Source organism: Dipodomys ordii, unplaced genomic scaffold (assembly GCF_000151885.1).
Source record: "Dipodomys ordii isolate 6190 unplaced genomic scaffold, Dord_2.0 Scaffold132, whole genome shotgun sequence".
In the NCBI taxonomy this organism is placed as follows: Eukaryota; Metazoa; Chordata; class Mammalia; order Rodentia; family Heteromyidae; genus Dipodomys; species Dipodomys ordii.
The window spans coordinates 2,831,422-2,849,309 of NW_012267348.1; the positions used below are offsets into that span (position 1 = coordinate 2,831,422).

At 36.8% G+C, this 17,888-nt stretch overlaps 1 protein-coding gene across 1 annotated transcript in view; it reads right to left on the reverse strand.

Moving 5' to 3' along the window:
• The window catches only part of Cacna2d3 (calcium channel, voltage-dependent, alpha 2/delta subunit 3), a 935,068-nt gene that overhangs the window by 530,593 nt on the left and 386,587 nt on the right, over nucleotides 1-17,888 (reverse strand). Inside the window, exon 5 of the mRNA XM_013030732.1 lies at nucleotides 616-778. Coding sequence (XP_012886186.1) covers nucleotides 616-778 — 163 coding nt within the window. The remainder of the gene's footprint in view (nucleotides 1-615; nucleotides 779-17,888) is intronic.

Genomic DNA, 17,888 nt, shown 5'->3' on the forward strand with positions numbered 1-17,888 from the left:
GATAACAGATATTGGGTCAGAATCTTATTATAAATACATGATGATTTTCTGAGTTACATATCTCAAAGGATGGCTCTATGTTTAAGAACCTTCCAGGTCATAGAGCCAATCATCAATGATGGGAGTGAAAAATGCTGAGAATAACGTAAGCCCATCCTACTTAGTCCTCACAGCCATCCTAGGTAGACCTGAATATTATTCCCATCCTAGTCAGGAGAGAAAAGATTATGCTGCCTGAATCATAGCTAAAAAACAGTCATATCCCCTGCTTTGCATGGTTGATGGCTGTTTTTTTTGTGCTAGAACAGCAGAGCTGAGCAGGTTGAGCAGATGCAACAGAGAATGCATGGCAGTCAGAACCAGAGACACTATTTGACCCTTTACAGAAAGTTTGGTGGCTTCTGGACTACATCTTAGAGGGCTCAGTGCAAACAACAAGCTTAGAAACAGCAGTCCAGTCTCCAGGCAGAACAAGTACTGCTTCACCCACCCAGGTGGCAAACTCAGCTTTCTGAAAACAGGAAGAATACTGCATTACAAACCAACAAGTTCTTGCCCCAAAGCACCTGGACTCATCACCCTCCATAAAAGAGCAGCAGCAGTAGGGAATCTTACCTTTATTGTACATGTTGGTTGGTACTTGCACATCACTCAGACTGATGTTCACAGGCAAATTATTAAAATGGTCATTTGGGGCTAAGATGAATTCCTTCCCCAGTTCCAAAAAATTTCCGTCTTTGTCCCTTTCGTTTATCAGCACAGCATTGAAGTATTCATACTGAAAGAGAAAGTCAGAAAAAGTTACAATGGCTTAGGGAAGAAGGATGGGAACTCAGAAAGACTTGCATAAGTGTCACATGCTATCCCCTACTCTAATGGAGGCTGATCTACTCAGGTAGTCTCTTTACGACTTATATGTTATCTACAGATACATTTGCAAGGATGAGACAACATTATATAACTATTTGTCCATGTCATTAAATGTTCTTGAAAAACCATCAATTCACTTCCATATCTGAATATGGACAAAATTGCCCTAAAACATTTTAAGTCTTTACATTTTGAAAACAGAACTTTCCCACATGCAGCTGAAAGCTGAAAATCAATAAGCAACAAGTAAATATATAATATATATAATATAATATATAATCATCATCTCATATAAATAGATTTACTTTATCCTAGAAATTATTCTAAGCTTCTCATATGATAATTCACTTGATATTCCAAATAATCTATTAAGTAAAATTATTATGAGAGTTCCAGCTTCACGAAGTAAGAGAAAAAGATACATAGAATTTATGCATCCTGCCAAAGATTACATAACTGGCAAGCAGAGTGAGAATTCAGACACACTATCGCCCATATATGTGCCCTCTTATACTGTGTAATATTGCAATATAGGTACAGGTACAGCTGGAATGAACAAACTAAGACGGTAAAAGAACTATAGTTTTTTATTGTACTGTTTGTGACTCTTTTCCTTTTTTCTTTTGTCTTTGGTGTATTCTCTTTGGTCCTTGTTTTTTTTTATTTCCGTACCTTCTGTCTTATATATAAAAGTTTATCTGATTTGGGGAGATGAAGGGGAACCAAATCAGCAGTGATACTCACTAGACACTACGTTGGGAATAAACTATACAACTTGGGGGGCTGGTCAGGAGGAGAAAATTGGGAGAAAATGAGGGGGTGGGGTAATACTGTTCAAAAAGAAATGTACTCATTACCTGACTATGGAACTATAACCCCTCTCTACATATCACCTTTATAATTTTTTTAAAAGAGAACTATAGTTCTTATAATAAGGACTTTTTTAAAGCTTGAGGGTAAACCTATGTTTTCTATAGAAAAGCAGGAATCAGTATTATATCAGATTCCTCTTCAGCACCTAAAGCAAAAAGAGAGAGAATGAACTGCTTAAAGTACTAACCTAATGGGAAAAAGGATTCAGATTTTTTTTTGGTTTGATGGTGGGGGGAGTACAGTGGTGGGACATGAGCTCAGGAACTTGTGCCCTTGCTTGCTTTTTCCTCTCAAGACTGATGCTATACCACCTAAACAATACTTCTATTTCCAGCTTTTTGCTAGTTAATTGGAGATGAAAGTCTCATGACTTTTCTGCTCCCCCAGTTCTCAGATCTCAGCCTCCTGAGTAATTAGGATTATTTACCTGAGCCACTCACATCAGGCCAGATTTAGAATTTTGGATTCGAAAGAAGTGTCCCTCATAAATGAAAGAGAAATAAAGACCTGCTCAGACAAACAAAAACTGAGTGAATTTCTTGCTGCAGATCTGCCTTGCAAAAAAAAAAAAGTTAAGAGAAAAAGAAAATGATCTGGATAAAAAAACTATAATTTACATAAACAAGATTGCTATGTTAGGAATAAATGAAGATAAATAGCAACTTTTCTTATTCTTAATTAATCTAACATAATATTTGCTCTACATAATAAGAGTAACACATTACTGGGTGATAACAGATTATATTCATAAACTATAGGCAATAGAGGGAAGAATTGGGAATACTCTATGTCATGGCTTAAAGGTGGCTCCTCCAAAATTCTGGTGTGGCCAATGGATAGCATTATGAGATAAAGCCATTGCAATGTATTAGGAGGGCTCCTGACCCATTAGAGGATTAAGTATAAAAAAGGCTTGATAAAGGGAATCTGCCCCTTTTGCTTTCTACCTTCCACCAGTCAGTAAAAGCAGAATCCTCTTTCAGAAGCTATAACATCAAGGCAGCATCTTGAAAGAAGAGAGAAGTCCCCACTAGACACCTAACTTGTTGATACCTTTATCTTAGGCTTTAAGCCTTCCAATGTTTGAGAAAACAAGTTTCCGTTCTTTATAAATTACTGTGTCAGGTATTCTGTTATAGTAGCACAAATAAGCTATGACACTTATAAGATACCTTCACTATTTATGAAGTGGTTCGGTGTAATTTGAAAGTTAAGTTAAAATTGGTTTCAAAAGTAAACTTGAAAGCTGCAAAAGTATATTTCAAATTTGAGAAAACTAATAAAATAATTTTAAAATGAAGCATAGCTTATATACTGAGGAGAAAGAAAATTAAGTTTTACAAGGTACACAAATCTATAAGAGGCTCATAGTAAAAGACAAAATAGTACAAGGAAAATGAACAGAAAACAGTAACAAATACAATATTTATTTAATGCTATTATATTAATAATTCCATTAAATGGGAATGATCTAAATATACCATTTTTAAAAGACTGTCACAGTGGATAAGAAAAACAAGACCCAAGATTTTGGCAATGTGAAACACCTATAATTCCAGCCATGAGAGGTAAAAATAAGAGGAACATGGGTTCAAGGCCTGCACAGGCAAAAGCTAGCAAGATCCTATCTAAAACTGAGTTGAGCATTATAAGCACAGGCTTATAATACCAGCTATTCAGGGGGCAGAGGTAGGAAGATCATTGTCCATGAATAACACTGGCAAAAGTACAAGACCCTATCTAAAAGCAAAAGGACTAGGGAATGATTGAAGTGGTAGAATATTTGCTAGCAAGCACAAGGCCATGAGTTCAACCCCAAATTTAACCATCCAAAAAAAGCCCATGAGACCCAACTATAGTTTATCCAAAAGAAATCTACTTTAAGTGGGATCTAGTGGTACATGGTTATAATCCCAGAGACTTGGCATGTAGTAGGAGGAAGATCATGGGTTCAGGGCTAGCCTGGGCAAAGGTAGAGAGACCCTGTTTCAAAAACAAAAAAGCTGGTGGCATTAGCCAAGTGGTAGAGTGGTTGCTTAGCATGTGTGAGCCCTTAGGTTCAATCCTCTATGCTAAAAAGAAAATTAAAAATTGATCTTAAATTATATGAAGACATATGTAGCACGTATACATAGTAAAGGGAAGAGAAAGATATGCTATGCTAGCACAAATCAAAAGAAAACTGGAGTAGCTATATTAATTTCAGACACAGAGAACATCAGGGAAAAATGATGGGTACTACTTAATAAAAAAAGATACATTTTCCATGAAGACATAACAACACCTATATGTATGAAACTAACAATACACTATTAATATGTATGAAGCAAAGACCAATAGAAATGCAAAGAGAAACAGAAAAACCCATTATAACATTGTAGATTTCAATACTTTTTAAGCAGTTATTAACAGACTTAATAGGTAAAAGTTTGGTAATAATATAGTTTAACTGAACAACACCATCAATTAAATCTAGTTGACATTTATAGAACACTTCATCCAACAAGAGAACAGATACTCATTTTCTCAACTTTGTGAAGATGCTTACATGTAACATTCACCAAAATATACCACAAATCTGGGCCATCAAACATGCCTTCACAAGTTCACAATAACATAAACCATCATAGAATTAAATTAAAAGTAAATACCACAAAAGAGTTGAAAATCCCTACGTATTAGGAGATTAAACAATATACTTCTAAATAATAGATGGATCAAAGGAAGTCTCCTGGGAAATTTTAAACTAAAAGAAAATGAAAATATAACTGATGAAAACTTGTGGTCTGAAGTAAAAGCAATGCTTCAAGGGCAATCCATAGCTTTAAATAAATGTCATACTAAAGGCAAAAAAAAGACTTAGAATCAATCATCTAGGCTTTGCTTGAGAAAACTAACATATAAGCATATTAAATTCAAAATAAGTAGAAAAAGTGAAATAACATATTTTTTGATTTGGGAAGTGAAGACCAATGAATTAAAAATGGGGAGTCAATAACATGATAGATTATCGAAAAGTTTTAAATAAATATATGACATCTGAATATGCATAAAATGTACTCTGGTAATAGTGGGCTAAGAGTAGAAGTAAATATATGATACTGATATGAAATTATCAATGAAGGGTGGGTTAATGGCCCACTCCTATAATCCTAACTACTTGGGAGGCATGCCTGGGGAGAAATCACAGGCCAAAGCTTGCTTGGGTAAAAAGTTAACAGACTAGCTCAACAAAATGCTAGACACGATGGCATATACCTATCATCCCAATAGGAGGCATACAGTAGAAGCCATACTGAGAGGAAAAACAAAAATAAACAACAAAATAAAACAAACCCCACATGAAACCATAACTAATAAAAAGAACCAATGCAAAAGGGCTGGGTTATGGTTCAATTAATAGAGCTCTTGCTTTCTCAGTAAGCACAAGATATTAAGCTCAAGTCGCAGGACTAAAAAAGGCAACGATAGCTAGATACCTACTAAAATAAGAAATCTAGAAAAGTCCAAAGAATTTGAAGATTAAATACATATTTCTTAGTAATTCATGTGTTAAAGAACAAAATGATGTACAAAAAGTGGACAATATTTTCAAACAAATCACAATAAAAAACATCAATTTATCTGAAATGCAGCTAAAGAATAATCTATGGAATGTTTGAAAATTCATTGTTTAGAATAGAAAATAGAATAGCTGAATGCTCCTCCTTAAATGCTACTTAAGTTGTTTAAAGAAAGGTACCAGAAGTTGTTTTGTTTTGTTTTGGAAACTAAATAATCAAATTTTAAAACTCAAAGTGAACTAATTCTCTGGCTTGAAAATGTTTGCCCAGAGCCCACACATTAAAAGACTTTATCACCAGCTTATGGTGTTATACAAATAGTACACACTTAAGAGGTAGGGTCTATTGGGAGGAAGTTAGATTTCTGAAGTTGTGCCCTTGGAGGAGTTGCTAGGACCCAAATCTCTAATCTAAATCCCAAATCTCTAATCACTTCTCTGCCTCCATTAGGTGAACACTCTGCACCATCATATTCTCCTACCACAGGCCCCAAACAACAGATCTATATAACCATGTACTAACATTTTTGAATCCATGAACCAAAATAAACTTTCCTCCTCATAAGTCGATTGTCTCAAGTATTTTCCATAGCAGTTAGAAAACTATAGATCACAAATGAAGGATAAAGGAAGAAAGTAAAAAAAAATACTAGTATCAGGATAATGAGGAAACAATATTATAAATCTTAGTACAAAGATAAGGAATATCACTTTTGCCAGTAAATTCAATGATTTAATTAAATGTCAAATTCCTTCAAAAAATACAGAAATGATCAAAAACGCAAGAAGAAATGCCAAACATGACCAGCCATACATAAACAAAAGAAACTATTGCACAATTAATAACCATGCTAAAACAACAACGAGGTTGAGAGACCTGTGTTACAGAATTATGCCAAATATATGAGGATGAAATGCAAATAATCCTATACAGAGTTCCAGAAAATTAGAGAACAGAATATTTCTCAATTTATTTAATGAGAAAATGATAAACCTGACACTGATAACAAGCAAGAACATTTTAAAATTTATACCCCTATATTTTTCATGAACCTAGATGCAAAAAAAACCAAATGACTGAATCAAATCCACCTATAATTAAAAGGATAATATATGGTGACTAGGTTATATTTATCCCAGAAACTCGAGGTCAGCTTTCCTTTGAAAACTCATTGAAGATAATTCAATACATTAACAGAACAAAGAAAAACATCCTATTACCAAATTGAGATAGAGAAATATTTGACAGAATTCAATTTTTGCTCACCATAAAAATTCTCAGGAAATTAAAAATGGGAAAATATCCTCAACATGATAAAATGTCCCCAGCTAACTATTACAAAACAGGCTATCTATACCCATGAGTTTCACATCCATGAATTCAACCAACAAGAACTGAAAATATTTGAAAAAAGATTGCATTTGTATTAATCATGTATAGACTTTATAAACTCTGTGTGTGTGTGTTTGTGTGTGTGTGTCTGTGTGTGTGTGTTGTGTGTGTGTGTTTATGCTGGTCCTGGGGCTTGACCATGGCTAGGCACTGTCCCTGAGCCTGTTTTATTTTTCTCTTAAGGCTAGTGCTCTACCACTTGAACCATGGCTCCATTCCAGCTTTTTAGTTCTAAGCTAATATGCACATGATAAAACAAACTACAAAAATGATACCCCTTGTGACTAGAAATCACAAAGGCCCACTCTCCTTGGGCAACAGCCCCATGGCTTATTTTTTGCAGCCTCAAGTATAGTTCTTCTCAGTTGAATCTCAGAGTGGAATGTACATGTACTATGTGTAAGTCACCTAAGTCTTCCCACAGGATACTGAAAAAGAAACATTCCTGAAATGAACCAAATTTGGGAAGCAGAGATGTGAACAAAAATCCAACAGATTTGTTCATCTCAGGACATCTCAGAGCTTTCAGCTTATTCTGAAAAGAAAGAAGGTTGGAGGTGTCATATGTAACAGTCCCCAAATTTATCTGTAAAGTTGCCATCCATCTAAGGTAACATGGGAGTTTCATTACATGTACTTGTTTAACTATTTTAACCATACACAAGACGAGTTCAACAACTATAGGAAAGGTTCACTCACCATTGTATCCCAGCACAGTACCTAATAATGACTTATTAATGGGCTGAATGACAGGGTCAGAAACTACCTGGTGAATAAGCCTCTTCCAGGACCTATCACACCACAGGCCTCTCTGTAGCCAATGCCTTGAGGTCCACAGTGCCAGGGAGAGTCACTCATTGGTTAGAAAGGAGCACATCATGACTCTTATTAGATAGGGCAGAGAAAGCAGTCATACTACTCCCTGGGCTCTATCACAAATGTGGATCAAGAAGTGGATCTAAAGCAGTGGAGTAAAGGTTACTCAAGAAGTGAACAAAATTTCTGGTCTGTGCCACCAGTGTAAGAGTGCCACGCTGGTGCTCAGTGACATCCTGCAGCTTTTCCAGAGTCCAGCTGGGTGTCCTGTTGACCAGTGGAGTTCCTAACCACTCCCCTCCCCTGCCCATGCCAATGTCACAAAAGGTCGTCATTTTCAGTTCTGACAAGCATGGCACAGTATCCAGCTGCAGACCCAACAGGACATGTCCCTAGATGGTGAGAAGACTCTGTGTACCCTCTGTGACATGTGGCAGTGTGACCTGTATGTATTGAGAAAGCTTCTGAGGAAGTATCTCAACCAGAGGAAACTCATCCATTCTCTTAATGGTGACCCAACCTCTCCCTCACCACCCACAGCCTTAAAACTCATCACTCTTCAGTTCAAGGGTTGGCAAACTGTTTTTGTAAAGAGCCAAATAGTAAATATTTTAGGATTTGCAAGCCAGACAGACTAAGTTATGACTTTCAAGTTGGCTGTTTTAGTGAAAGTAGCCAAGTATAATACATAAGCAAATGGGTGTGGCTATGTTCCAATAAAACTTTATTTACAAAAAGAGGCAGCTGGCCTGCAAGTTCTGGTTTTCCTAAACCCCATCCCTTATTTCCTCTTTCTATATGAGAGGCACCTAATCTGATATATTACAATGTTCAAAAACAGTGCTTATCAAGTCTGGCCAAACCTCAGTACAATTAAATCCAAATCCCTGGGCAGGGCCTAAGTATAAGGATTCTTTTCCAATGTACAATCTAGGCTGAAACATAGGGTCTACAAGAATAGACTCCCCTTCCACTTCCTGCTGGGTAAGTTTCACAAGGTAATCTCAAGGCAGCACTGCAAAGTATCTGCTTCATGGACAGGAAGCATCTACTCAACTCATTGTGGCTTAGAAATCTAATTTTGCCTTTGATCGTCCTCTATTTCTTATACCTTGGTGAAGAGACAACCAACCTACTATGAACTGAGAGGTAGGCCTGGGCTACTCTCCACACCAACTTTCCCCTGAACTTGACAGGTACAAGTTACAAAATCCAGTCTAGAGGTTGGATCCAGAACACATGGTCAGAAACCAATCCAGTGCCTACTCAGTAAATGACAGCATTTGTCAAGGTTCACCAGAGAAGGAAAAGAGATAATCAGACAAATTAGTAGGATATTCACATACAGGATAATTGGATATTTACATGTTATTTATTCATGCCTTAATCCCATCTGTAGGAACCCCTTCACCACAGTCTGCTAAGCTCCTATCACAGCATAGGTAATATAGGTAAGACTTCAATAGCAGGACTCCATAGTGATGGGCTCCATCTCACCTATAGGACACAGACTCTCCCACTCCCCTATAGCTCTTCTCTTTCCTAATGTTACTGTGGTATTCACTGAACTGTGAATCCTTAGAGGATATGTTTTGGGAGGTAAGATACTATGGACATCTTGGGCTCATAGAGCATCTGTTCTTAGTGACACAATGTCATTTGGCCTCCACATCTGCTACTAAGCCCAATGCTTAGAGGCAGCCAAAAGTAGTAGGGGAGAGGAATGGACTAATACTTCTTGTCTTTGCTACATAGGGAAGCATTTTCATATTCTACCACCAGCTGGAAAGACCCCACCCCACCCCAAGTGGGTCACCAGCCAGGGAAGGAATTTGGATGGCCCCCTGACTCCCATGCATAGCCTCCTTGTGCCTGCATTTCACCTTGTGCTCTATTCATGCAGTTAGATTCCAGCACAGTCTGTACAGGAGAACAATGACTAGGGATCTGGGTACACAAAGATGATCCTATTCTTGCTTCTTAAAGCACCCTGAATAGCTTTCTGTCTCAGTTCGGTGCTCTATGAGTAGGCATGGTGACATCTAGTGACACCTACCTCCTTGGGTCTTCATGAGGACAGACCAGGATAAAATCTATAAAAGCCAAGGTACACTGTGTATATCAGGCTCTTGCTATGTTTGAGTTCTCTCCTCTCTAGCTTATTTTTGTTCCCTTTCCTACTCTGGGATAATGGCCAGTTTTTTACAACTTAGATTTGAAAATAAAAATTAATAGGAATATTAGTCCCAAATGATCCAAGAAATATCCAACTCTGGGCATGTGTGTATCCTGTATGGAAGTGATGGATATCACTACTCAGCTGAGCCCCTCACCAAAGGTCTAATGTTATCTGGTTACTGCTCAATAATCTCATTTTCTTTTCATATGTGCAAATTGATTTTTAAATGATCTGTCCCAGACTATTTCTAGACATTAATGTTACATTAACTCACTTATAATTTCCCAAGTGTCAAAGTTCTTTTGAAAAAGCAGACAATGATTATCCCTCTCCCAGCCATCTGGAGTGTGTACCCTCTGAGAGCACTCTGCTCTAAGCATCAATAGCACCCTTGACAAGCTGCTTAAGCAGGCCTTGGAGCACTGCCTACTGCAGGCTAGCTGACCATTGCATTAGGCCTTAACAGTCTTGGAATGAAATGCTTAACTCCAGTTTAATGGGTTCAATTCCCATTCTGTTTCTGGATCATAATCTCCGAGATTTCATCCATAAAATGGGCTCACAGCCGCCCATACTACAATGGAGTTGTCTTGAAGAATTCATGGATAAAGTGTGTTCAGCTGTAAAACAAAACAAAACAAAAACACCTGCCATTTTGTGGGTTAAGCATGGTTGCTGCTGAATCTAGCACCATCCAAGAAAAGTTCATGTGATAATGGGTAGGTTCTACACCCACAATACCCATCACAAGTAACCACAGGCCACCATGGATACTGAGCATGTATAATGTCACTGGTGGGACAGAAGAACTCATTTTTAAATTGTGTTCCTTCTTAATTCATTTTAATTTAGCTTTAAAATGCCATTAATGAGCCAGCCACCAGTGGTTCACACATAGAATCCTAGCTTCTCACGAGATAAGAGGCTCTGCTGAAAGCCAGCCGGGCAGAAATAGCCTGGTGACTCTTAGCTCCAATCAGCCAGCAAACAACAGAACTAAAGGCATGACTCAAGTAGTAGAGTGCCAGCGATGAGTATAAAAGCAAAGAAAAACTACCAAAAGAAGAAAAAAGCCACAAAGGTCCCGTGACTACCATACTGTGTAACAATAGACCCTCTATCCCTTTTAATTTCCTTTATTGTTTTCAGCATCTGAATTTTTTTCTTTGTATTGTTTCATAACTATACTTCTTACTTTCCCCATCAGAAACTTCAACTTCACATAGATACAGAGATATTTTCTTTTTTTTTTCATTTTATTTTATTGTAACAGTGATGTACACAGGAGTTACAGTTACATTAAGTAAGGTAATGAGTACATTTCTTGTTGAACATTGTTACTTCTCCCTCATTTTCTCCCACTTTCGCTCCTCCTCAACTTGTAAAGTTCACTTCCAACATAGTGTCTTGTGAGTATCACCATTGAATTGGTTCACCCTTTCTGCTTTGTCTCACTATTTTGTTATTCCCCTTCCATTACCCAAATCAGGTAAACATGAATTCAAGATCCAGGGTACCAAAATTACAGTGACAACAGGGGGAACCAAAGTGTGTGTGGAGGTGAACAAAGGAAAAAAGAAATAACTTCACACAATACATGAAGAAAACCTGTTTCCATTTAATGGAGTTCATTTTTATTAGTATCATTCTATATGGTCATATGTATAGCCTCTTCAACAAATGGTGCAGGCAGAATTGGCTATACATGTATATAAAACTGAAGTTAGATACTATATATCATCCTGTACCACAATCTACTCCAAATGGATCAAAGACCTTGAGGTAAGAGCAGATACTCTAAAAATATTACAGGAACTGATAGGGAACATAGTAGAGCTCCTTGGCACAGGTCTAGACTTAAAATAAAAATCTGAAAACATAACAAATCAAAGAAAGGCTGGATAAATGGGATTGCATTATACTGCAGAGCTTCTGCGTAGTAAAGGACATAACTAACAAGATAAATAGAAAGCCTACAGATTAGGAGAAGGTCTTCATTAGCTATACAAAAGACAAAGGTCTCATATAAAAATATACCTCGAGCTCAAAAAATTAACCCCCCAACAACAAATCCTCAAATCAACAAAAAGAAACAATCACCTCATCAATAAGTGGGTTCAAGAATTAAAAAGAGACATTTTCTATCTTCTTCAATGCTGGAACCCCATTGTGTAGCTAATGGGAAGCACTCAAATGTTATTTGAGTGAATAGGCTTCTGTCAAAAACTGAGATGCTAAAATTATCCTTACAGTATTCACACAAGAACAAAGGATTTCACCATAGGACTTTTGTCTATGCAGTTGTAAGGTAGGCTTCATCTATTACTAATTATGGAAAAACTCATGTTTGCAAAGGACTATCTTTCTAATCAGAGTGCATTCAAAACTACCTGAATAATAAACTCATAGTCATCTGTTTCAAGGTTTATCTTCTTGAATCTCAAATAAATCTTATGATTTATTTCCTTGAGTGGGAGAGAAAGGAGGTGACTAATTAATACCTGAGGGGAAAAAACTGCACTTGGAAGAGTGTCACATTTCTAAGTATTATCTCTCACTTCCACTCACATAGGAAAAAATGGCAAATGTGGATCCGATTGCTTTGGTTTAGTTAGCATTTCTTTTTCTACACTTCAGTAACAGCCCCCAATTCTCCACTAGAAGAGAGGCTTTAATCAAGAGGCCAATAACTATACTTAAATCAAGAACACATGACCCAAGCTGACCAGAGTGCTTTTTGGGGAATGCTATTAGTCCTGGAAGATGGGATTCCCACATCATTTATCAAGAGACACAAGATGCACTGCTGCTCTATTGTGGGCTGGTTTGTTCACATAGAAAAAAAGAGAATATTTCTCTTCAGATTCATCCAAGAGTAAAAAAAGAAATTATCCTTATAACTAGGTTATCTTTCAGTGATTGAGATGCTAATGCTTTTCTGTTTATATCTTTCTCTTTAGAAACTGAGTCTAGTCAAAAATCTTTGGTCTAGAGCCTACATAATCCAAAAGGATTATGCTTTAAGGCCAACCAAGGCAAATTTTACCAAGATTATATCTCAAAAACAAGCTGGGATTGATGGTACGTATCTATAATCCCAGCTATTTGTGAGGTAAAAGAAAGGAAAATAGTGTTTTAGCCTAGGCAAAGTTGGCATGAGACTCTACTTGAAAAACAAATTGAAAACAAAAGCACTTGGACATGACTCAAATGGAAGAGCACGTGCTGAGCAAGTATGAGACCCTGAGTTAAATACTCTATACTTAAGAAAGTTTTTTAAAAAAGAACGAAATAGAAGGAAAAAAGAAATAACTTTTTAGGAAAAGATAGGAGTAGCAAGTAGAGATGGGTAGGGAGCAATGTAGTCAAGTCTTATGAACCTGAGTGTTGGGGCTCGCTTTCATTAATGAAGGCGCTACTGTGGATATCATTGTTAGTCTCACAGTAACCCCCCAAAGCAAGTACTATGCACATTGTAAAATAATTTCATAGGGACTTTCCAAGTTAACCTATCATGTGTGAAGTCATCAGTAAGAATAAACTGCTGTATGACTCACACTCAAGGCTCTCAAATTGAATCCAAACATGAACTATTTGATAATGAGCTTCTTTATTGTCCAATTTTACCTTGATACAAGTCAAAAATTCTCCTATGAATCTGAATATCTAACTGACCCAATCACTGTATTTGTGGTGTTACATGTTAATATTGTTCTTCTTTATAAAGAAACTCTTGTTAGACACAGTAAGACATTCTTATAATCCCAGACACAAGATGGAAGTAAGTGGATTACTGTGTGAAGCCAGCACACAGAAAAGTGCAAGAAAAACAAACTAACAGCAAAAAGACTGAGAGTGTGGCACTTGTGTACTAAGCCCAAAACCCTGGGTTCAATCTCTAATACCTCAAGTAGAAAAAAGAAAAAAAACTCAAAATGCCCAACAGAGTAAAACACATTCCTTCAAATACTACATAAGAAATGACCCCTACTTTCCACATCATAAAACCTTTGCCATTCCCACTCAGAGAAGAAGCAATTAAAAGAAAGACACAAAATATGTGGCCTCATTATCATGATTGCTGCAATTTAGAAAGTTATAAATTGTAATAATAGAATGTTCTAGCACTTACTATTGTAGTAGTCCAGTTGCTCTGGTGATTTAGTTCTGCATTTTCACAGGATGTTAATTAGAGAAGGAGAAAACCAAGGCCACAGAATGTGCATCAGATGTCCACTCCTAGTTGCCAAGGTAACAAATTATGCTACTATCTTTGCTTTCACTACATAACATCTTAAACATAGACCTGACGATATCTCAGCAAATATAAACATCACTGGTATGGTGGTAGATTTTCTAATAGGCTGTAATTGACATAGTTAGGATAGGGGTGTGAAAACTGAATAGGAAGAAAACATATGTTTTCTAGGCACAAGTAGATGCTATAGTGTCTTCCAAAGGCCCAACTTGTGGAAGGTGGTGAACCTTCAGAAAGGCAGGTCTAGCAGGAGGAAGTTAGGTTATTGGGAACATAGCACTGAAGAGGGCAGTGGGACTCCATCTCCTTACATTGCTTTGCTTCCTGACAGCCATGGGAGGAATAGCTACCTCTGCCACATGTTTTTGCCATGATGTTCTGCCTTATCATAGGCTTAAAACCTTTCACCTTTTTATTCAGTTTATTAGCTCAAGCATTTTATTGCAGTAGCAAAAAGTTAACACACTAGACTATCTAGAATTTTGTAAAAGCTTTTGTTAATATATATTTTTATGTACAGAGGGGTTCCAGTTACACGAGCAAGGTAATGAGTCCATTTCCTACTGAGCATTGTTACTCACTAGAATATTATTTAACTTGCAAGACACCTAATGGTCAACAAACACAATTCTGTGCCACTTCAAATAACGTGAGTATTACTTAAAGTTATAGTGAGAGTGATATGCTGGGCACTATTCTATTACATTATTTGAATCTCTCTATCCACCTTAGCACATGAGGAAACTATATCTCAGAAACATTGAGTGACTATATGAACATCCTCTAGCTAGGAGTTGACACAATCTACATTTGAACCTGACATGAACAATTCCAGTGTTTAGTCCAGCTTAGTGGCTCTTTCCAGACTGGCAATTTAACAATATGAAAGGTATTCATCAATTATTTTGAGTAAATCATTATATTGTTTGAATTATAATAATGGTACTATCTGAATTAAGAAATGGAGATGAGATTACATGAGTCAAGAAAACAAAAATCCGAAAGCACAGTGCAATGATGCAATCTATATATTTTGCAACAACTATTCAGAAATAAGGTGGACAATTGAGAGATTGATATTTCTCCCTCTCTGCCTTCCTTATTTATTTTTGTGGCTGTTGTTTAAATTTCACATGGCAGTAAATAGGTGGGATAAAAAATTAAACATCAAAATGCAAAATAATATAAGAAAGTAAATCCATTGAATACCTTGACATCTAATTTGAGATAATGCACTGGGAGAAATAGATGAACTGCTTTGTGCTGACAATATAGATCAGGGAACTTCTCGGTAGCAAGAGAAAATGACTGCAATTTTGTTTTTTCTGCAGAGGTTAACATTCTGTGTAATCTTAACAAGGTCTATCGCCCCTGCACTTTGTGAGTCTCTCAGAAGTACCTCTGTCCAACACACTGCAACATGCTATTTCCTTTGGAATCCATTAGGCTCTGTGTGTCAGACTGAGACAGACTGAGAAAACTTAAGCCAACAGCAGGCTCAGATAAATATGCTAATGAGATAAAGTTAATACTTTGCCAGTTATTTTCAGTACTTCCTCTATGCATTTAAAATAACAACATACTCTGAACACTAGCCTTTTCAAAAAAAGATTCATTGTTTATTCATTCACTCTGCGTTAGCATTTGTTGGGCACAGGATTGGGGGGGTATTAGAAGAAGTAGAGTTCATGTGGGTCCCATGCACTCACCTACATTTCCCATCATCCCTTTTACTTGTTGTGGGTGACGTAACTGGCTTGGCCAATGAGCTCCTATTAAAATACTTAAAAGCTGCTATGAGACCTCACACGGGCAGCAATTCCATAAGCTTCGATTTCAAACTGGAAAGGTTAAAGAATGGAAGATACCTAAGTCTCTGAGTCACTATGTGTAGGGTACTGCCAGAGACAGCTCTGAGAGCTACAGTGCCTTAAAATGAATGAAAAGAAAACTGGTAGGAGTTCATCCTCTGAAAGTTCAGACTTATCTATGATCAAGACTATTAAAAACTAGGCTCACGGCAGGGCGCCGGTGTCTCACACCTGTAATCCTAGATTCTCAGAAGACAGAGATCTGAGGATCGCGGTTCAAAGCCAGCATGGGCAGAAAAGTCCTTGAGAACACTTATCTCCAATTAACCACCAAGAAAGCGGAAGTGGCGCTGTGGCTTATGTAGTAGCGCCCAGAACCAGAGTTCAAGCCTTATGACCGACAAAAAAACAAAAAACAAAAAACTGGCCTAGACATGAGAAAAAAAGACAATTAGTATAAATCTGGGCCTTAATTTATTGAAATCAAAGAAAACTGAAAATAAAAATTATGAGTGTTAGTCTTTTATAAAAATGTTTTCTGAATTGGTTTAAACTACCTCAATTCACATTCAATGTTCTCTGCTTGCTAGTTAATGAAGGTATTTTATTCAGTTAAAGGCCTTCCATTATTTTAAAAGCTCCAATTGTTGAATCATCAAAGTCTATAAGAGTGTAATAAAGAACAAAATAACTGTTATGTAAGCAGAAACTATAGTCATATTAACATTCATGAATTTACTCACCACAGTTCTATTCATAATTTAGAAATAAAAATACAGTAATAAATATTTCAACCTACAGGGAAGCCAAATGTTTCTCATTCCTACCAACCCCTACCCCCAAAATAGGTAATCTTGAAATATCAACTTCATTCATGACATCTCAGTGCTATTATAATTATCACAGGAAGAAGTACTATTAGAGAGTTATCAAATATAGCGATAAAATTGGTTGGGAATTTGAGTTGTTATATAAGTACTTACTGTTACATATTTCTTCCAAGTGTTACCTTGTAAAATATGTTTATTTGCCAGTACAATCTCCCACGGGACATAAACCACTTTATTCAAAAAGAAAAATTACTTTTGAAATCCCTATGTAAGGATGACACGATCAAGATGCATAATACTCATAAATTGCTATGTTGAATTGAAACCCCTTCATACACCTACTTAATAATAAAAAAGAAATAATTTAAAATACTCACATATATAATTTAATAAAAATTTGTATAACTAATAACACCAATAAAACAATGTACCAATAAAACAATGTATGTGTGCACTCATAAAGACACATTTCTATAAACTAATACAGATACCACATACTCATCAAAATATATTCCTCTTCTTCAGAAAGTTGCACATTAATTCAAATGTATTCATTTTTTAGGGCTTAAGCAAATGGAATTCAGAAAGCTCATCTAGAAATAGTGTTGCCCGTGGTTGGAGGTGGAATAAAATGAGAACGTCTATTAGCTTTTCAGCTATACAAGAAAATCAATGCCATGTGCAATTTTTCAAAAAAAAAGTATTCAGGCTGGGCTTGTGAGAATGAATTGCTGTGTCAGCACCAATCACAGAACCAATCACATCACACCTTTGTGCTGCTTCCAAATCTTTGATCTCTCCTGGAGAGGCCACAAAAGTCAGGTTACCAAGAAGCTGCCTGACTTCAGCCTAACAGAAAGTGGTCATGGGATCACACAACTTATCCATGTGCTTGAGACTTCCAAGAAATCCTCCAGGAATCCTGGTAACACATTACGAACACAGCTCCACTTTGCCTGTGCCAGTGGAACATCAGAGAGAAGTGAATTCTGGGGCAGTGAATGAGGGCACCAATGCGCTGGAAGCCAAGTGTGTATTTGGCTTCAAAGCAAATGCCCTTCCTTTTTCAAAGTTAGCCCATAGTTAGCCTACCCAGAGGCCACCCTTTCATTTTTGACCTCTGACCTCACTCCAGAACAAACAAAGCAGTCCACCTCCAGGGGACTGAGTCTAGGAGTCAATCAAGAAGTGAGCATCTCCCTGGATTGGAAAGATTAACATCGTGAAAATGGCAATACTTCCCAAGGCTATCTACAAATTCAACGCAATACCTATCAAAATTCCAACCTCATTCTT